The sequence below is a fragment of the Miniopterus schreibersii genome, assembly GCF_964146895.1.
Source record: "Miniopterus schreibersii genome assembly, chromosome: 16".
Taxonomy (NCBI): Eukaryota; Metazoa; Chordata; class Mammalia; order Chiroptera; family Miniopteridae; genus Miniopterus; species Miniopterus schreibersii.
This window is the reverse complement of record NC_138116.1, coordinates 29,352,185-29,373,805: the sequence shown is the minus strand read 5'-3', so window position 1 is coordinate 29,373,805 and position 21,621 is coordinate 29,352,185. Positions and strand designations below refer to the sequence as shown.

Sequence of the window (21,621 nt, the reverse complement as noted above, 5' to 3'; positions counted from 1 at the left end):
GCAGCCTCTTTTACAAAGTATCTTTTCAGCTACCTGGACTTGCAAGCTGGAGCTCTCTGATACTCATCATGACAAGGTAGTTTCACATACCTGAGAGGGCCACTAAGAGAAAGAAAGAGGTTTTGTGATCTTTGTTTAACATTTGAGCTTGTCCTCTACTCCTTCGTTATGATGTAAAGACTTAATATGCCACTTTGATTTCTGGGTTTTGCAGTATGAGAAAGGAATTTCATGTGTTTTAGTGCATTATAGTTCTTTGGGAAAAGCTTGGGCCTTGGTATACAGGGAACTTGCTTGGCATTGTTGACAAGGTTTCTTTCCCTACAAAAGTCCACCTCAATGTCGCTTGCTTAAGCTGTGTATCTTTTTGGTAGACAGCACTGATGAAACCATGCCATCTCGACATAATGTCAGGATTGCTTGCCCCAAGAGGACTTCTCGTAACCTACTACTTCCTTGATTTCCTCTGGGTGCAATACAATTTTGGGGTGGGGGTGGGGTCTAGAAGGTCTAATTGTGTCACAGGCAATAGGAAAGGTGAATCCCCAGAAACTTACAAACAGAATTTGCTTTAACAGCAGTTAATTGTGTCTCCTAGGATGTTTTGCTTTTTCTTCCTCTTAAGAGTTCAGGTTACTGCAGTGTCACAAGTGAAAATGTGGGTGCCTTTGCAACTTGTATACTGTGCTGCTTCTGCAAATGCCTAACTGCCCCAGTCCCCAACCAGCCCTGGAAATAGACTAAGCCAGGCCCTATGAGGGCCAGCTCTCTTCAGGAACACTGTTCTATTTTCAGGGAGAAATCATTTTTCCCTTCACCTCAGTTAGAATGTGTCCTAGCCTTTCTGCTCCTTTCTTAGCTGGGGCACAGATGAGAGCCAGCGTGCCATTCATCTGGCAGCCCCACGGGCCTTTCCAAAAGCCCATGATAGGGAGAGGCAACCCACAGGAAATGGAAATGCTAAATGAGTGCATCTAGAGCTTGTGAGCATAAAAGACCTTACAGATGCACCTGTATTTTTCATTTAATTGGGTAGGTATTTTCTAGTTTTTATTTTCCCCACCCACTCATCTGTGCTGTCTGAAATATCATTTTACCCTTAGTAATAGTTTGGAGCAAATTGTTGCTACAGATAAAAACATAGATATATTTTTAACCAACATGCTTCTAATTAAATTGCTTATCTATCTAAACTTGGGCCTTTGCTGCTCATATCAGATGTCCCTGGTATCTTCCTTGAGTGAGTTGCCTTGTGTTCCATGACCTTGTTTTTTGTTTATTACAGTGTGAGTGGCTGCCTCATGTTGTGTTGATGCCGGTCTGCCATGCTAGCCTGTCTACCAGGGCCAGGTGACCTGTCCTTTCAGCTTCTTTCTCACACGCAGATGAACACTGGACTTCAGAAATGTAAGTAATCTGGATCCCAGGGAAGGATGTGATCTTTTTTTGACCCTACATTTGAGCTGTTTCAGAGGGGTACATTGACTGTGGACTTTGATATCTTCATGATATTCTTCAGTACAGACACAAGAAAGCAGTTGCAAAAACTTGTCAGCAATGTGAGACACTTCTTATCAGAGAGATCCTTTAAAATACTAGAATTTCCCACTGTATAGCAATTTAATTTTAATGGTTGCTGATACCTCTTTTGAGCAACAAAGCTATAAGGAGTTTTCAGGAGATATATATATATATATATATATATATCACCCTTCAAAAAAGTTTCTCAATTTGAACCCTCATGAGGAATTAAATGAAAATACACAGTTCAGGTTACTTACTATATCTCTGAAACAAACTTTACACTGTTTTGTTGTTTTGAACTCTCTGAACACTCTCTACCATGGAAATAGACAATTCCCTTTGGCTTTGCTGTCTGCCTTCTGAGCCAGTGACCTCAGTTCCCAGCAAATAAAGAAGCTTTCACCGTCAGAGGGATGAGGAGCTAGCTTTCTTAGTCTTTCTGGGTGTATTCCCGCTAACATAGTTCCCACAAGATCGAGCTTTTGAGAACTGTCTCTTAAATTCCTGTCTTAAACTGGCTGGAATTGGGGCTTTATACTTCATGCTTTCCCAGATTCCTACCTCTGTCCTTGTACTGCATGAATGTGCAAGGAAAAGATTCTATTCCTGGCTCATTACCATGTACAGTATCTTCAAGTGTCAAAATGGCCCTAAATTTGGAATAGACTTTCCTTTCAGAGCAAAAAGGAGAAATCAGTGAAGCATCTAGGCTTACCCTTTAATAGAAAAGGTGCTTCAGCATCTTACCTGATTCCTTTATGACAGGGTTTGGCAAACTTTTTCTGTAGAGGGCAAATGTTTTAGGCTTTGTGGGCCATAGTCTCTGTTGTATCTACTCAGCTCTGCTGTTGTAGGGCAAAGGCAGCCGGAGTCAATATGTAAACAGTGTGTGTGACTGTGTTCCAATAAAACTTTTAATAAAAACAGCAGCTGAGTTTTGGCCCACAGATTGTAGTTTACCAACCCTTGCTCTATGAGATCATCTTCAGAAATTAAAAATGATCTAGCCTCTGACTTCCTTTCTTTGAGGGAGAGTAAGACTCAGAATCTGGCTAGTTCTAGGATTTGGCCGATGAATCCACATGGATAATGTCAAAGCTGAAGGTGACAGTCTTTCTTCTGCAGCTTCCTGACACAACAGGCAAGCTCTGCTGTGCCAGCTTTCCCCCCAGCCTTTCTCTTTAATAAGTCATGACTGGATAATAAAGTTGTATGTGCTCCCTGGCCACCCAAATATCCTTGCTAACTGCATTGCGACTGGCTCTGGGCTTCCAGGGGACACAACTGGAAAGGGAGTATACTTGGAAGTATACAATAAGATGACAAACAGCAATGCACTGCCTTCTAGATTCCTTAACTTACTCTGACAGCTTCACCCAGAGAGGTGAAGTCAAGGGATGAGCCATTTGGGAGGAAAGGCAAATTGGCAGCTTTATCTTGGGTGCTGACATTGGGATCTCCACTTTCTTTTTCCCCAAAGTAGCTTCTAAGTAGCCTCTGCCAACCACTGTCCCCAATCTATATTTGAGAATTGAGATATCCTTCTTTCCTGGTTTCAGACTCACCTGTCTATTTGGGGGACAGTGTATTTTAATCCTTTGACTCTCTTGTTGCTATCTTTAACTAAATTCACACCTTTGCAGAGAAAAAATCCTAATGGTATTTTTAAGCCTGCTTCCTTTCTTTTCTCCTTCTAAAATGTACCAAAAAAAAGAAAAATCTTATTATGTCGCATAGCTGTTAGTGTTAAACATTTACAGTTAAGGTGAGAGAGCATAAGTTGTTTCCTTTGGGAACCAGCAGCTAAAGAGCTGCTTAGAACCCAAGCTTACCAGTTATAGAGACCTTAAAACTAGTTTTGTGACTTGTAATTCAGCCTTTCCCTGCCCCCCACACCCATCCTTAGAAGGGTCTTTTAAGTCCCTAGAAACACAGAGCTTGGTATCTGGTGGGGTGGGGATGGGATACAGATATTTATAACTTACTGTACTTTATAAGAGTCAGCTCAAGGCAGGAGAATTGGACCAGGAGTCATGAGATGGCATATGTGGCTTCTTGACCTAGCACTGTCTAATCACTTTTCCCCAGGCTAGAGTCCCCAAATGTACAGATTCACATGATTGATTCCTTCTCACTCCACATTTTCTCTTCTTCCCTTCCTTTCTGCATGTGTAGGAGAATGTAATATGTTTCCCATCCTAAATGTGTAATTTGCCATAGGGCAGGCTGGATTCTCCTAATTCTCCAGAAAATGTGTTTTTGAATATTTTTTCTTTATTAACCCCAAGCCTCTGCTCCTGTTTCCTCAGTTCATTGTCAGGTATATAGTAGTGGCTCAATAAATATTTCTGGTTGAATGGCTAAAATGACCAAAAGACCTTGGTTTTCAAATTGTCTTTTAGATAACAACTTTGACCTACTTTATTGTAGAGTTTTGGGGCCTGGGACAAATGTCAAAATTCTTTTACTGCTTCTTAGTATGCCTATTTGCCCCCTAGTGGAAGGGCCTGGAAATGGTTAATTGGCCCAATGATTGAATAAACTCGTAGAAATATTAGTTAACATCTGTTGAGTGCTAATCATGTGCCAGGCACTATCTTGGGTATTTTCATTTATATTCTATTTTTTCCATCACCATTTATCTCCTCTATGCCCTCTTTCACCTCCACCATCCCCCTTCCTCCCACAGTCACCACACTATTGAGTATATTTATATGTTATTATTCATTCCTCGATAATTTAATATGGGAGACTTTCTTGTCTTTTTTTTAAGGATGAGGCACAGAGTGTTTGCCACTTACCAACATCACATTATAGTTTAGTGACTGGGCTAGAACTCATACTCAGGTCAGATTCCAAAGCTTGCATTAGAAATACACTGCATGTGCCTCTCCACCTATAGATGGAGGTTCCTGCTGTGTATGCCACCAGGTCATCTGACCTTCAAAATAGAAAGATACACAGGGAGGTCTCTGGGGAAGCCTGGATTCAGGCAGATTTTCCCCCCAGTCCCTAGAATAGACCACAGTGCTTTCTGCGACGTTTAACTCTCAGGCTCAAGTCCAGGGTGTCCTGCAATTGAGGCTTCCTTTGTCAGGTTACTTTGTCCTGTCTTTGGACAGACTCAGCTAGAACTGTTATCCTTGAATAGTAAATATCGGCAATCACTGTTCCTGTCCACAGAGTGTTTTCCCATTCATTGGATCTCTTAAGTCAGTACTTGAATCTGGATCTCTCTTCGTTCCTAACCACACATTACCTATTCTGTATACTGCCTTATGTCTTGGTTAATGACTCAGGCGGTAATTCAGTATTTAAATAAATTGCTTATTAAGATGTGGTATCTGTATTAGCTGTGCATTTAATATGTTATAGAAGAAGGAAAGGCTCCAGGGTGCCGGTGTGTGAGGACTGAGATAAAAAGATATTGAGCCCTTGCCAGTTTGACTCAGTGGTTAGAGTGTCAGCCTGCAGACTGAAGGGTCCCAGGTTCGATTCCGGCCAAGGGTACATACCTCAGTTGTGGACTTGTTCCCTGGCCCTGGTCCAGGCATGTGTGGGAGGCAACCAATCTATGTGTCTCTCTCACATTAATGTTTCTCTCCCTCCGTCCCTCCCTCCCTCCCTCCTCCCCCCCCCCCCCTTTACCACTCTCTCTGAAAAGAGTGGAAAAAATATCCTTGGGTGAGGATTTAAAAAAAAAAAAAAAGGTATTGAGAAGACCTTGGCCTTTTTTAAGGGTTGGGCCTAAGTATGGTATGTCAGGTGGGTGGTGCTGAATGTGGCCTTTTCTCCAATATACTCATCTCATCCTTGCAATTCTTCCTTAACAAAAGTACTGTAGGCTGTGTCCACCCTCCACTTCCCTTCTTTGCTTCCCTTTGATTCTGATCCCTTTATTTGACTACCCTTATCACTGCTGTCACCATCAGTGGAGGCAGGACAAGAAGAACTAATCAGCCCTGGCCAGTGTGGCTCAGTTGGTTGGATCATTGGCCCATGCACCAAGGGGTTGCAGGTTTCATTCCCAGTCAGGCACATACCCAGGTTGCAGGTTTGATCTCTGGTCAGGGTGCATACAAGAGGCAAACCCCAATAGATGTTTCTCTCTCACATTGATGTTTCTCTCCCTCTCTCTCCCTCCCTCCCTCTCCCTTCCTCTCTCTCTCAAATCAATAAAAACATGTCCTTGGGTGAGGATTAAAAAAGAAGAACTAATCAGTGTCAGTGTCCCATTTCATATTCCTGATTGAAGCTAAACTTCCTTTTGCCTCTGCTAGAAAAAAACAACCTGAGAGTTGGTACTGACTTGGAACAAAGAAACTCTATTGATCTCCCATCAGGGCACATACCAGAATCAACCAATGAATGCCTGAATAAGTGGAACAGCAAATCCATGTCTGTCTCTGTTTCTGTCTCTCTCTCTCTCTGTCTCCTTCTCTCTCCACGTCTCCTTCTCTCTCCCTCTCCCTCCTCCTCTACCTTCCTCTCTCTAAAAATCAATAAATAAATAAAATTAAAAGGGGAACTCTATTATTCAACAAGCCACTGTTTCCCTCTCTTACCCTTCAAGGAGAAAAAAGCCCACCAACATGGAGAAAAGCCCAGAGGCAGACCTTTACTTCCCGTCTGAACTAAAACTCAGTAGCTTCAAACTCCCATTCCTTAGTCCCAGTTGTTCAGTCAGGCAGTACCTGTATTGACTACATATCTGCTCTGGGTAAGGCACTGAGCTAGGAGTGTCACCTGATTTTGACCAAACAGACACCCAAGTCCAGGGGCTGCCCAGGTCAGTTTCTAATGGAATTCTGGTACCTTGAGTTTAGGAACTATCTCTCAGTGATTCTAGACTTTTTTTGTATCTTCTTGTCCAGGAGAATGTAAAAAGGGTCAGAAAAATGGCTCCACTTTATGGAGATTGGAGCCCATTAAGGGACAGTGGCCTACAAAAAGCAGAACTCAAACTCTGCTCTCGGAGCTTTGACCCTCCTCACCAGCTACCTAGTGGATGGGAAAGATTTCACCATCATACTCATCATTTTAAGATGTTCTTTAAATCTGTCATCTTACAGACATTCATTTATGGGTAGAACATTTATCCTGTACCTGGTAAATAAAACAGACCTTTAAATATGTGCCTTTCTACTAAGTTCAAGACATTGTTCCAGTATTTGAAAGCATTAAACCTTTTTCTTCCTTTTTGCTAAGTTCTACCTTGTTGAGTGTGCACCCGAATTCTCTGCCCATCATACACTTGAGCTTGCTTTTCCTGTTTCCAAGTGCAGCAGTTTCTAAGCAGTTGCTGCCAGCTAACCAGCAGTGTCACCAAAGGACGGCAGCTGCACCCTCTTCCTTCTAGCACACTCACTAGCCTACTTCTATTCCAATTGATGCTCAGTGACGTGATTCTGAAATGAGGTGTCCTTGAGCCAAGCCAGCTGAAGCCACAAGCCGAGCATTTAGTCAGCTTAGTCACTGCTCTGTATGGCTGCCTTCTGCAAGGGGAGGAAGTAGGGAGGGAGTTAGCTAGCTGAGCCTAGGCTCCCAGCCAAGCCCCTCTCCTTCTGCTTTGGGCAGTTTGTGTACTTACTAACTTAGCAAGCCTTTATTAAGCACCTTCTGTGTATACTCAGGAGAGACCCTCCCTTAGAGAGAGGGATAACAGCAGAGACCCCTTGCAGCAACCTAGCATCCTGAAAGAGCTCTTGTTCTCAGAACCATTTCCTTTTTGACTGGAAGCACAACATCCGCTGGGGCGCACCCCCCCCCCCCCACGGGAGGCAACTGGAGATGGGAACAAAGAGACCGTTAACATTAATGAGGCACATTGAGTGGGTATTTCCGTAGTCTCCAAAGGAAGGCAGGTTTTTCCTCTTTCATTTTGGAAAGTGACAGCTGACAAGGGCCGAATACAGACTATTTTTGGCTCTCAGGAATTAAAGATTCTCTGAATCCTTCCTTTTCAAATTCCCTCCATGCTGCCCTGTCATTATTGTCACATACACACACCCCAAGGAAATAAATTAAGCCTTTTGATCTTCACCCAATCAGGCTGAGAGTAAGCTGTAAACAAAAGTGAACTTGTGACATGGGATGGGGGAGGGATGTTGGCAGCTTATTCCTCTACTCCTGAAAAAGAAGCATCCTGTCTGCTGTGCCAGGGTGCCCGCCCAGTGGGCATGACGCCCCAGCTGCCAAGGCTAAGGAGAAAGCTGATGCCTCATTGGCCACTGCAGACTGAAGAGTAGTCACTGTGGCCCAGCCGGCATGGTTCAGTGGTTGAGCATCAACCTGTGATCCAGGAGATCAAGGTTCGATTACTGGTCAGGGCACATGCCCGGGCTTCGGGCTTGATACCCAGTAGGGGGTGTGCAGGTGGCAGCTGTTCAATGACTCTCTCATCATCGACGTTTCTGTCTCTCTCTGTCTCCCCTTCCTCTCTCTGAAATCAATTAAAAAAAAAGTAGTCACTGTGGGTGCCCAGTTTACCAGGATGTCCCAAGGAAAGGAAGTGAGGCCTCTGACAAGCAGCTCTGTGTAGAATTGTTAACCCCTAGGCCAGTATGGGCTGGTAAGAGCTTGGAGAGTGTTCCATGTAGAACAGCTCTTGGTTACTGCTGTGAGAACTGGCCAAGTTCTGGCTCAGCTACATACTGGACTTTTGAAAGTCGCTCTGCTATTTCAATCTTTAGTGACGTCTTTTGTAAAATAAAAATTATGATAGTACCTGCTTCCTAAAGCAGCAGTATTTGTTGAGATAGCCTGTCACTTAGTACAAGGCCTGGCCCATTATAATTACTGAATAAATGTTAGCACTGCTGTATCTTGGGGCCTGAGGCTGGGTCTGACACAAAGACTAGGGATGACAACTTACTTAGTGCCCCACCTTACGCCCTGAAAAGGGGAATCTAGAAGGGCTGGTTGGCTTGGCACTGATGAGCTCCCTCTCCTTCTTTGCTCTCCTTCCCCTTCTCTCTCTCTAGGGGACACTACACAGAAAATGAGAACTGCTCACTATCCTACCCCAGCCGAATTGGACGCGTATGCTAAGAAGGTCGCAAACAACCCACTGACTATAAAAATCTTCCCCAACAGTGTGAAGGTTCCCCAGCGGAAACACGTTCGTCGTACTGTGAACGGCCTCGACACATCAGCCCAGCGCTACAGCCCCTACCCGACTCAGGCTGCCACCAAGGCAGGCCTGCTTGCCATTGTCAAAGTGCCAGCCAAAAGCATACTCAAGGACTTTGACGGCACCCGAGTCCGGTTGCTCCCTGAGGCCATCATGAACCCCCCAGTGGCACCCTATGCTACTGTGGCACCCAGCACTTTAGCCCACCCCCAGGCCCAGGCTCTGGCCCGCCAGCAGGCCCTGCAGCATGCACAGACCCTGGCCCATGCCCCTCCCCAGACGCTGCAGCACCCTCAGGGTATCCCGCCACCCCAGGCGCTGTCCCACCCTCAGAGCCTCCAGCAGCCTCAGGGCCTGGGCCACCCTCAGCCCATGGCCCAAACCCAGGGCTTGGTCCACCCTCAGGGTCTGTCTCACCAAGGTCTTCAGCATCCCCCCAATCCCTTGTTGCATGGAGGCCGGAAGATGCCAGACTCAGATGCCCCCCCGAATGTGACCGTGTCTACCTCAACTATTCCCCTTTCAATGGCGGCCACCCTGCAGCACAGCCAGCCCCCGGACCTGAGCAGCATTGTGCACCAGATCAACCAGTTTTGCCAGACGAGGGCAGGCATCAGCACTACCTCAGTGTGTGAGGGCCAGATCGCCAACCCCAGCCCCATTAGTCGCAGTCTGCTCATCAATGCAAGCACGCGGGTGTCAACCCACAGCGTCCCCACACCAATGCCTTCGTGTGTGGTCAATCCCATGGAGCACACCCATGCGGCCACAGCCGCATTGCCTGCTGCAGGCCCTGTCAACCTGCCCACGGGCATCTCTCGAGCCCCCACTGGCTACCCTAACGACCTCAAGCCAGTTGCCTGGAACCAGCATCAGCTGGCCCACCTACAACAGATGTGCAGTGAGGCTGGTGGGACGCCAGCCCCTGGTCTGACAGGCAAGCATGCAACAGGACGCGAGTTGGCAGGGCCTGGCTTTCTGGGCAAGGCCCCTGCCTACCCGCAGGAACTCTGCCTGGCACAGTCCTTCCATTTGAAGCCACCCATGGAGAAGCCAACCCCATCCCCACCAGTCAACGGCCTGGCAGCTCCACTGGCCTACCCCAATGGTCACTACTTCCAACCCCTGTGGAACAACATTCTGCCCACTCCCAATAGCGACAGCTCGGGGTCTCAGGACCTCACCATGCCGTTCCATGGTGGGCAGCCCACGGGGGCACCCCTCGACTGTGCAGCAGCTGCTGGGGCCCACTACCGAGCAGGGACTGGGGGCGGTCCAGTGGCAAGCCAGAACAGCCTGATGCAAACAGTGGATTACCTAAGTGGGGATTTCCAGCAGGCCTGCTTCCGAGAACAGAGCCTGGCTATGCTGAGCAAGGCTCACCGAGCCCCTGGCAACCGAGCCCCTGATCCCACAGATAGTCGAAGTCTTCATATTCAGCACCCTGGATATAGATAGGTAGCCCCGGTGCCCTCCACAAGCTACACATCATACACCCCCTTCTAGGTTTAGTCTTACTTTTGAGTAATTGGATAGTTTCAAAGTTTTACTGCTCCAATGTGATCATTCTTAGATGTCAAAGAAAGGGAATTTGGTGGGATCTAATTGAGGACGGAAGGGCATTCTCTATGCCCTCATCCTCTCCCCTCCACCAGCCCAGCAGCTTTTATGTTAGGACCTATCCCAATCCCAGGCTTTTTTCTTTGCTGCCTGCCTATCAGTCAGTCCTGTGCCATGTCTGTCCCCTTCCCCCTTGCATTTCCCACCAGCCACCTCCTGTGTGTTCTTGCTCTGCCTGTTTCCCTCAGGACTGAGGTGAGCTAAGGAAAGCGCCCTAGGTGAGGTAGCTGTAGGTAAGCTAGGCCTCTCCCTGTTTGTCTCTCTCTTTTTCTCTCTGGGACTAAGAAGCTAGACTTCCCAAGTGCTCTGGAAGCTAATTCCTTATTTGCCCCAAAGACCTCAAATCAAAACTGACCAGTCTTCATCTCTTCTCAGCATCTCTCTATTCCTCAAGGCTTTGTTTTACATCTACATAGATCCCAGAGCCACTAAACTTATCCTTGCCACACTTCTCAAGGGCAGCCTGCAGGTACTTGGCCATAGCCTTGAGACATGGGGAAAAAATGTCTGTGTTGGTATCTTGGTTCCTGATCCCCCTTTCCAGCCCTAGAGAAATGCATCAGCCATCCAGCATACCCAAGATCCCTTTCTCACTGTTGCCTCCTGTCTCACCTGCTACCCTCATCCCCCACCCCCATCAAAAAAAAACCAAGTGAAACAAACTGATCTTACTTGAGGAATTAGATAGGTAAGGGATGATCACATTGGAGTTCAGAATTAAAACACCAAAAAAAAAAACATTTTGGTTCTCTCTACACTGGCTAAGAATATTGCTCTATACTGTAAGTTTTAAATGTCACGTTTCTGTATGAATGTAGTGTGGATTTGAGTAGCATTGTGTGTGAGTGGCCCCACAGGTACATTCACCTTGTAGACATCTCCTTTCGCAGCCCCTTAGTTTGATGAAGAAAGAAAGAAAAACACAAAGCCTTAAGCTCTTCGAATTCTTCCTTTACCAGATAAGCGTGGTTCTAACAGCTGGAGGTGGGCGCACATTGGAAACACCCTCGCCCTTCGCCCAGTCTCCACTCATGCCCACTCCATGCTCAACGCATCTCACTCCCAAGTGACAATTAGTTGGCTAGAAATTTAAACTTTTTTGTAACTTTAAACTTAGATTATGTTTTGTTGTAATTTCTTTGCACCCTCTTGTTAAAATGCATATTTGGGCTCTGCTTATTTTTTTTTAAACCAAATAAGCCCTTACCTTTCCTCTTGTCTCTGGGGAATGTGAGCTAATGTTCTTATTTAAGATTTTGGGTTTTGTTTACTATACTATCCACTGTTCCTTAGCCAGAAATTCTCTAGTGATCTGAAGCAGTGTGACTGAAGACCAGTTTTTAAATTATGTGTTGGCAAGTTGCCTTATATTTAAAAAGAGAAAAAAAAAAAAGCCTGATTGTGTTATGCCAAATGATAGCAACATGAAGTCCTAATTTATTGTTCCTGATTATTTTCCTGACGTCTGTGAACACTGGTACCTCCCTGTCCCTGAGCCCCCAGGAGCACCTGTTGCTTCTGGTGCAATACCTTCTCCCAAGGTGTTGGCCACCATCTCACCCAGGGCCCCCTTCTAATTCTTCGTTCTGAGTTAAATTGAAAGAGCACTACTGTCTCCCCTTATCCCTTGCTTGAGCTCCAAACCAGATATTTTTGCTGTGATTTTTTTTCTAATGCCTCTCCCCAAAGGTGAGCTGCCATTTTACGAAATTGGACCAGACACCAACTTGGGGACTTTATATCAAACCTCAAACCCATCTCTTCCTCTGTGGGGGTGCAAGTCTCTGAAGCTCTCACTCACACCTCTAATCTGCATGGAAAATGTACTGTGACCCGACCTCCACCCCAGCTGCCCTCGCCTTTGGTGTGAGATGTTTCCTAGTTCACCCTGAGCCCCTCACCCCTCTGCCAGCCAACCCCCAACCAGCAATAAGGCCAAACCAGGGCTTCCTATCCACAATCCCTGCCTCCATCCCACACTGCCCCTAGGGAACACTTGAGTTTCCCTGAGCTATCCATATACTGTAGCATTCGTTCTCCATCTCCCTCATCTTCTCACCTGTGGTGGTTTATGGGCGTGATGGGGTTTTTAAGATTAATATAAACCAGTAAAAAGAAAAAACTCACCTTTCGATCTTGTCCTATTCGTTTATAGTGGTTTCTAATGTCTCATTTACTAGACGGGAAGTAATTCCTCATTTTCCGAACGGGAACCCCCTGTTCATTCCACTCAGAAGCCCTCCCAATCCATTATTGCAGACCAGGTGTGGGGATTGTAAGGCGGGAAGTCAGCCTCCAGGAAGTACCCAGCTGGCTGGACCTCTCTCCGTAGGCAGGACTGCTAGGGCCTTGGTGGGACTTGATGGCTTAGTATGGTTTGCTGCCCTTCAGTGGAGGTCTGAACTGTACTGCCACTCTCCCCAAGGGCCATAAGTCTTTGAGAAATGGGTAGTTTGCTAATAAGCCATTTAAGATGAAACATCCCTCCCTCCTCCCACCTCCCACACTGGGATTGCTGAAGGCCTCTGACAGGTGGAGGTAGTAAGTGCTATAATCTGTAAAAGGAAAAGTAGCTCTCTTGGTGAATCTTAAGGGTTGAGTATTGGAGAACTTTCCCTTTTTGTCTGCAGGGGGGAAAAACCCGAAAGAGCTATTTACAGTTGACCCTTGAACAATGGGTGTGGAGGAGTTCGAGGCTCCTCTAGCCCCCCCACAGTCTAAATAACTTGACTAAACTTTACTAATAACCTGTTGACTGGAAGCCTTACCGATAACAGCTGAGTAACACATTTTGTATGTTACATGTAGTATATGCTCTATTATAATAAAGTAAGCAAGAGGGAAAATTTTAAAACAAGGCGATATAGTTATTGGAAAAAATCCACATTTAAGGGGACCTGTGCAGTTCAAACCTGTGTCAACTGGATTCCCTGTTCCCCTTTCTGCTGAGGGTGGGTTTGGGCTAAGATGCAATGGAGGAAAAGATGTGGGATGTGGTGAGGGTGGAATCAGATCCTTAGAAGTGAGTCAGCAGGTGGCTGTCAGAACTGTTGGAGTTGAAACACCCTCCCCTCCTGAGCATACCTGTATCTGTGGGTTGCCCTTTTGTGAAGGGGCTTTCCCCCCTTTATTCATGTCATCCCTGTGAAAGAAAGCCCTCTTATGCCTGGGTCACATGAGACCTGCAGTCAGCCCAAGGTAGACAGTGAGTTGAACCCAGCTCTGCCTCCACAGTGAACAGTTCCTGGGGCAGGTGCTTGCTCACACTTAGGTGCAAACCTGGCCACGCTTGGCTGGAGTGGCTCAGTTGGTTGAGCATCATCCTGTGCGCTGAAAGGTTGCCAGTTTGGTTCCTGGTCAGGATACATACCTGGGTTGTGGGTTCAATTCCTGGTTGGGGCTCATACAGAAGGCAACCAGTTGATGTTTCTCACATTGATGTATCTCTCCCTCTCTTTAAGCATGTCATTGGGTGGAGATTTTAAAAAAGAATTAAGCCCTAGCTGGTTTGGCTGAGTGGTCAGAGCATTGGCCCATGGACTGAAGGATCCTGGGTTTGATTCCGGCTAAGAACATGTTCCTCAGTTGTAGGCTTGATCCCCAGCCCTGGTTGGGGCGTGTGCGGGAGGCAACCAGTCAATGTGTCTCTCTCACATCCATGTTTCACTCTCTCCACTCTGAAAAGCAATGGAGGAAATATCCTTGGGTGAGTTCCACAAGGCGGCAACTGCCTGCAGCACCACTGGAGTGAGGGCTGGACCTGGGCATGGGGCTGACTGCAATATTCCATTGTTGCACACAACTCTAGGAGACATGTTCCCCTGGAATGGTGCAGTGGAAGTCTTATCAGCAGACAGCCCAACCTTGATCTAGGGTATCTAACTTCTCTTGGAAAGATGGTTCCACCTGTTGCCTGAAACAAGCACTTAAGTGAAGGCATTTCTTCTGCTAGAGCCCATGGCTATCCTATTAGCTTCCAGATGTCACTGTACCAAGATGGTTTTATCTGATGAAGGGGCCATCTTTATCAGAAAGGCAGCCAGCGGGTGCTCCCCGCCCCCCATCTCCCTAGATCCGTGAATTTGACCTTTTGAAGGTTAAGCTGGTGGTTAGTTTCCCAGGCTGGCTGGCTTAGGCTACCCTTTCCTGTCACTTTCTGAGAAGGGGTCCTTCTCACCTGAGCTCTGTGTGGTGGTGAAGGCAAGAACTATAGCCTCTGAACCTTCCCTTTACTAAATAATAATTTCCATCATTGGGCCTCTTCTCAGGGCCAGCCAGGAGTAAAGCACTTTATGCTGATTGGTTCATCTTTACAACAAATCTAGGTGGTGAGCAGGATTACACTCATTTTACCAGTGAGAGCAAAGATGCCCCCCATATAGCTAAGCAACTTGCCCAAAAGCATAGTAAGGACACAAACCCAAATCTAACTATTAGCAAAATAATTACTAGAGCTTGAAGCAGAATCTAAGCCCTGCCCCAAACCAGCTGAAAGATCACTGAAGTCAATTCACTCCTCTGTTCCTATTTCATCAGTCAAATGTGGATAACCACAGGCACCCATTGACACTTATATGAAAAGTAAATGAGCATGGATGAGAAAATCCAAGTGCTTTGTACACCTAGAAGGCCCTTTGCTCAGCTTAGTCTCTGGATGTGGGATGGGCTTTGGAGTTAGGTTAACATTCATCAAGCACTTATTTTGTGCTGGGAACATGCTTTATCTCATTAAATCTTCAGTACAGCCTAAGATAGGTTCTATTATGGTGATAAAAGCTATTTCACTTCACTGTTGTATTAAGTGAAATGCATGTAAAGTGCTTAGCAGTGTCTGCCACATGAAAGTACTAAATGAATGGTAAACATTATCATTAGACCAAGAAAGATTTGCCTAGGGCAGACACACTAGTCTGGTGGGCTATGTATCTGGGACTCCAGCTAAAATGTTCAGGTCCTGAACCTCTCCCTTCTAACCACCAGGGGGCAGCAGCAGGCATCTCCTCCACACAAAGGCTGGTGCACTTCCCCTGTCCTCCACCAGAGGGCGACCATCAGGGCAGCTGGATCCTGGGGCCAAAGAGGTAGCAGCCTGTCTCTGACTGATCCTTTGCCTTCACAGTTGGACCCAGCCTTCTAGGGCCCTAACCAACCCAGATGAGTCAGACTGGAACCAAATTAATAAATACAATTCAGGATTTATTAAAAATCAGGGCTCCCTGCTGTGCCCTCCTGGCACTAAGTAAATAAATAACCAGAGGGCACAGCTGGGGAAAGGGGAAGAGAAATCAGATCTGAAGACAGATTCTTTAACTACCCAACTCCCCCTCCCCCTTATGGCTCTTGGGACATAGCACCAGCAGGCACCTCAGTCCAGGTAGAGTGTGGCCGGCACCAAGGCATGTCTGCCCTGCCCAGGAGAGGAGACAAGCCCTAGGGTCACTTGTTTCCAAGCCCTTGATGACCCCAAGACCTGCTCGCCAGGGCTGAAGCACCAATAGGAGGCACCTGAGGGTGGTAAGGAAGAGGGGAGGGGGAAGAGGGTAACAGAACCTAGGCTGCAGAAGCAGCTGAAAGGGGGTCCTGCCCCCTTTCCAGGTTCAGCCAGTGCCTGACAGAGGTCATGTTCCACCCCCTTTCTCCTGGAGCCCTGTCTGTGCTCAGCTGAGGATCTTCCGGGGCAATTCAACTGAGGCACGGATGAAGACTGCATCATCCCGCACATAGTTTCGCTTGCGGATATCCTGGTGGGAGATGAACTTGGGGTAACCAAAGCCCAAAGAACTCTCATCCAGGGAGCCCCGCCAAGTGCCTGGTTTTTGGAAATTCTTCCAGTTTGGGTCAGGGTGAAAGGTCTCAGTGACATGTTGTGGCTTAGCCAGCCCAGGGTCGCTCTGATCCAGCAGGGAGAAGGTGACACGGCGGGCAAAGGGCCACTCAAGGAGATTGTCAAAGGCACCTGGCAGCACACGAATATACAGCGAGAGATGTGTGCCTTCACCACTGCCATTGCCATTGAGGAATGCAGACACCTGCAGCTTGTAGCCATACTTATGTGTGTAGAAGGCCGGGCTGAAGCACTCAAGGTTGGGCTTGGCTTTGGCCTCCTGTAGCCGCCGCCCATAGCTGCCAATCTTCCAGATGAGCACACCATCACTGCCCACCGACAGCTCCTCCAGCTCTCGCCGCAGCTCCTGCAACTCCTGCCGCTGCCTGCTCACCAGGGCACACATCATGGCCAGATGCGGCTTCACACTCTCCTCCACATGCCGTGCCATTGCCAGCTTAGGGCACTGTTGGCAAAGCCCCAGGCCATGGGGAAAGGGAGGAGAATTATCAGTAGGGGCAGGCCCATGTTAAGGGGAGGAGTGGGCACAGGGTGGCAGGAACTCAGCTCTGAGTGAGGAAGGTTGAGGGCACTGGGAGGATGAAGCTGGCCCGCAGGGGGAAGAGCTGAACGCTTCAGAGCAGCAGAGCAGGGACCACCATGGGCTCGGGCCCCCAAGTCTACGTCTGAGGCTTCAAGGACCAAGAAGGGGTTGACAGGAAGGAAGAGGGGTATCTCACCCTGTGCTTGCAACCGGAGTCTTTGAATGGACACAGCACCAGGGCAGTGCTACAGCTGTCCTTCAGGTGGCCTGGCAGGTCCTCCCGAGCCACAGTGCCCACACCACACTGGTTGGGGCAGGGCACAGGCAACCTCGGGCACTGGTACTGGTGGCTCTAGGGTGGCAGAGACAGTGTTCAGTAGCCTGACTCCCTGCTACCTGCCCCACAGCCCAGTTCAGAAAGGGCCTCACCTGGATGGTGTCAAAAACGAACTCCTTGGTGCAGTAGGTGCAAGGCTGGGTGCGCTTGGGGCACTCAGAGGTGGCATGCTGGGCCAGCAGCCGCCGCATCATGCGGGCACCACACTTGTTCTCACAGTAGACACTCTCTTGGGGACACACGCCCTCGTGGCTCTATGGAAATGCCAGAGGGACTGAGTTAAGGAATTCCTGGGCCACCAGGTGCCCCACTCTCCCTCTACCCTAAGCCAGGCCCCACCCACCTCAAAGGCCTCCCCACTGAAGTCACAGCCACAAAACTCGCACTTGAGGCGCCGCTTTGGGCAGTCATGTTGCAAGTGTGCAGGCAGATCTCGGCGGCTCAGCTTGGTGGGGCAGCGATTGGGGCAGGGGACTACATTGAAGCTGCAGGTATTCAGGTGACCCTGGTAGGAAGGGCTTTGGTTAGTGCTTGCCAAGGGAGGGGTAGTCCTCACCCAATCAGAACCTCACCTGTAGGTGACGAAGTGGCCCACTCCAGCGGCAGCCCTCCTCACTGTGGATGCAGCGGATGGGCAGGCCCAATACTTGTACCTCCAGTTCTGGGTCCGGGTAGATCTGGGGATGGGAGTGGGGGAAACTGGTCAGGGTCAGAACCTGTTACAGTCCCCACTTCCTGCCTCCTCCACCCCCAGATAGGCTAGCTCTACCCTAGAGCCAGTAACAGCCTCTCCTGGGCTATATTCCCCTCTGTGCCCAGGGGAAAAGGGCACAGCAGGCAGTATCTATTCCATTGCTGGATTCTAGGGTCCCCAACATATCTGCACATTCCCTTTGGAGTAGCAGCCAATCAGTCTGCTTAGTCAAGCAGGCAGCCCCCAAACCCTCTGCCTCCTTCCCTCTGGTAGAGGGGTCCTGGCCCTTAGCCACAGGTCTGGCCTGCCACCCAGAGGGGTGGGGAACATTTCTTGTGGGCACAGAGCAGCTCTGTGTACCCCCACAAGCTAGGTATTGTGCCTGCCCTCCAGGGCAAATAAGGGCCTCATTTGCAAACTGGCCTGGTGGGAGGGAACAGGCTACCTCTGTGGGGGCACATGATTCGGAAGCCGTAGGTTGACATTGGCCCTGAGCCTACTGGCTGCCAGCAGCTCCAGCCTCCACCAAGGACAACAGCCTGTACCTGGGCCTCTGCCTGGCTCTGTGGACTCACCTTGGCATAGTCCAGAGGAAGCTGGTCCTCAGGGCATTTGAAGACTCCTTCACTGTGAAAGGGGAGGAGACAGGGTCAAGGCTCCACACTATGGGAAGGGAGAACCCCAGGTCCCACCCCCTCAGCCAGGGCAGCCGCCTTCCCTCACCAGACTGGTTCCAAGCCAGCCCCACCTGAGAGGGTGAGCAGAGTCCTGAGGGTACAGGCTTCCCCAGGACCCCAGAAGATCCCAGCTCTTGTACTGAGGAGGAGAGTTCTGGGTCCAGTGGAGGCAGAAACAGCTGCTTCAGACAGCATTTGGCCAACAGGTGGCAGTTGGCACCCCTCCCCCCAGGATGGCAGCTGGACTGGGAAAGAACAGGCTGCCCAGCCATCCCCTCCCCTAAGGTTAGTTTTCACTGGCTGGGCTGAAAGCTGATGGGGGGGACAGGGTGAACAGGGATGGGCTGAGATTAAGAGCCAGGGCTTCCCAACCCCTATGAAGGTGCCCAGCCAAGAACCACGGGCAAAGGTCAGCTTGGGGCCACCTTACCCCATCCTTTCCCTCCTTCTTATGAGGGTGTGTCTCCTAAAGCAAAGAGGAGGAAAGGCTCACTCCAAGGCACTGTGTTTACACTCCTAACCAGTTCTCACCACCTGTCTCTGAGAAGGGGCTGAATATCCCCAGTTTTGCAGATGAAAGCACTGAGGCTACAGCTGAAGCAGCACCTGGGTATGTCTGTCTGATTCCACAGCTTGGATTGGTTGTTATACTGTACAGCACATAGAAGAGAGGCTAGGGCAAGAAAAACCGTCCCGGCGAGCACGCCCGAGACTCTGCTCATAGCACAGCATGCAGCTGAAGCCCGCCGATCCAGCTTGCTGCTCTCCCTCTCCACTCATCCCCACCAGGCTGTTAGCACTCAAGGAACCTATTAGCATGCCTCCTTCCACCAACATAACCTTGCTGACCCTAGCCAGGACCAGTCACACCTGGCATTGCCTAGACAGAGCAAGGGCTCACTCAGCAGGACTGAAGGCCCTCAGGCATGGTATTTCTGGCAGGTGTAAGTCAGTTATGTGGAAGGCAGGCAGGAATCAGGCAAAAGCAGAAGCCACATGGCAGCCCTCCGTAATGATACTTTGCAGGACCTGGGTAGTTCATGCCCCAAATCCCCAAAGGATTTCTAGCACCCACCTCCTCTCCCTGACCCCACTACTACCAAGCAAAGGATACATGCCCAGGCACTGATGAGGTATGCCCATGCCCACAGGGCAAGCAGCCTTCCTGGACCAACCAGGCAGGAATGGGGAAAGGGGGGTGGGCCATGGGGAAGGGGGGGTCTGCTTGGCTGCTTCAGGAATGTGCTGACTTCATGGTTTTGGAGACAGGGAGGGGACTGGGGCAAGTCCCCAGGCTTGGAGCAGATTAGCCTGGGCAGTTTGGGGCCCAGCCAGGACAAAGGTTCTGTCAGTGCTAAGGGCACCCTTGCCTGGACAGTATCGTGTGGTCGTGAGGGGCAGAGCCTGTTCAACCACCTCTTCCCTCCTCCCTCCAGGGGCCTCAGCAGCAAAATTCAGGCACTAGTGACTAGGGGAAAGGGGGAGGCAGGGGCAGAGAAACTGCTCCAGGCTGTGCAGTGGAGGCCCAGGCCCAGGGGAGAAGACAGGATAGGGGGAGGGGGTTGTGGGAGAGGAAGAGGGGATTTCCGGGAGGAGGAGGGGCAGAAGCAGCAGAGAGGGGCAGAGGAGGTGGAGTGAAAGGGGCCTGGCAGCCCCCTCCTGGATCCTTCCCTGAGGTAGTGGGGGTGGGTCAGCTGAGTTGGGGGGGTTGCTCAGCTGGCCTCATCTGGAAACCAGAGGGCTGGGGAAGGGCACTAGAGAAGACAATGGGACTGTGTGTCTGTAGGGGAGGATGTGTGTACACTTCAGGGAGGAGGGAGGAGGGTGAGGGAAAAGGAGGAGGGGGCAACACAGCAGCTTGTGCAGGAGCATATGTGAGGGCAGGAGCCTGCCCAGGCTGTGGGGAACAGAAAACAAAGAGCCTGCTGAGATTTCCGCCAGGCTAGGGGCTGCAGAGGACAGCCCGAGGGAGGGAGGGAAGAGGGAGAGTGCACTAAAGGAAGGAGCCCGCACCCCTCAGCAAACAGCCTCCTGACACATGGCAGTGACTGACCCAGCCTCCCCTGTGATCTTGGCACACGACCAACCCACACCTGGCCTGAGCAGTTCCCAGCATGAGCAGGAGATTCAACACCACAGGGCGCCCAGAACTCAATGGATGCCTAGAGCCAAGGGGTGACCTGGGTCCTCAGAGAACAGGGGACTTTCAGTAACACACAGGGTGGGCCCCTCTCCCTAAAATCTATAGACTAAAAATGGTACTCAAGAGTCCCAGGGGTAGGAGGGACACCCAGGTTCCTGCTTCAGGGGAGATCTGAGGGTCACTGTCCTCCCTCTATTGTGTGACCACAAGCAGCCCGGACTTAAATCCCAGTTAAGCCTTTAAGAAACTGTGTGGCCATGGGCAAGTCGCAGCCTTTCTTTCAACCTCGCGTTTCATCATCTGTGAAATGGGAGAACAATAGCTGCCTTTCTTGTAATGTTCGAAGAATCAAGAGGTTGGGGAGATGGGTGAAAAGTCGGGAAGTTTAAGGTGCGGCGCAGGAGGGAGGGTTCTGTCCTCTTCCCAGAAGGATTCAAAGTTCAAGGGTGAGGCCGCAGTGGCTCCCAGGTGAGGGGGAAGGGCCGGCCGCGGGTCAGGAAGAGCGTCCTTCCCCACCTCCGCTCCGCGGGAAGGTACTGAATTCCTCCGAATGGGCGCGGGAGCCGATGGCACCCGCAACCCTACGGATTAGTGCGCGGGGTTCTCCCTCCCGGCCTGACGTCATCGCCGCCCCGTGATGTCACGGTGGGCGCCCCTGAGGTCACCGCGCCAAGGTGCAGACAAAGGCCTGGCGTGACTCCGACCTGGGCCCCTCCCCATGCGGTGTGCTCCCCCTCCCGCGCCCGCACCGGCATCCCCGCCGTCCCCGGCCCGCACCTGAGGAACTCCTGCAGGCAGGTGTCGCAGAAGCGGTGGCCGCAGGTAGAAACCTGCACGGGCTCGCGCATGGGCTTCCCGCACAGAGGGCACAGCAGCCGCCGCTTGGGCTTCTCCAGGAACTTGTAGTCGAAGCCGGGCATGGCGGGCGGGCACGGGCGAGCGGGGCCGGGCACGCGGCGGCCCCACAGCCCGCGCCTCGCTCGGGCCGCGCTCCCGGCTCCGGGCGGCGCCGACTGTCGGCCACGGCGGGCGCTCAGCCCTCCCGCCCGCGGGCCGGAAGAGGGGGCGGAGCCGCGCCCGCGAGGTCCTAGCGCCCGGCGCGGCCGTTCTCCTCTCACCCAGAGCG

The 21,621-nt window shown here is 50.1% G+C and overlaps 2 protein-coding genes across 5 annotated transcripts in view; one reads left to right on the top strand and one right to left on the bottom strand.

Moving 5' to 3' along the window:
- FAM222B (family with sequence similarity 222 member B) overlaps window positions 1–12,402 on the top strand; it is a 56,042-nt gene extending 43,640 nt beyond the window's left edge. For 2 of the 4 annotated variants that reach the window (XM_081162220.1, XM_081162219.1), the window contains exons 2-3: window positions 1,286–1,407; window positions 8,508–12,402. In XM_081162220.1, the coding sequence (XP_081018346.1) occupies window positions 1,326–1,407; window positions 8,508–10,114 (1,689 nt within the window). In that variant the 5' untranslated portion in view covers window positions 1,286–1,325 and the 3' untranslated portion in view covers window positions 10,115–12,402. The remainder of the gene's footprint in view (window positions 1–1,285; window positions 1,408–8,507) is intronic. The other 2 variants (XM_081162221.1, XM_081162222.1) reach the window with 1 other exon arrangement.
- Window positions 12,403–15,451: 3,049 nt separating this feature from the next.
- TRAF4 (TNF receptor associated factor 4) lies at window positions 15,452–21,513 on the bottom strand. The gene is made up of 7 exons (XM_081115788.1): window positions 21,273–21,513; window positions 18,251–18,302; window positions 17,554–17,658; window positions 17,325–17,486; window positions 17,074–17,235; window positions 16,841–16,996; window positions 15,452–16,566 (listed from the first exon to the last, which is right to left on the bottom strand). Exons 1-7 carry the CDS (start codon window positions 21,413–21,415, stop codon window positions 15,934–15,936), a joined length of 1,413 nt encoding a protein of 470 aa, XP_080971914.1. The 5' UTR covers window positions 21,416–21,513; the 3' UTR covers window positions 15,452–15,933.
- Window positions 21,514–21,621: the final 108 nt, after the last annotated feature.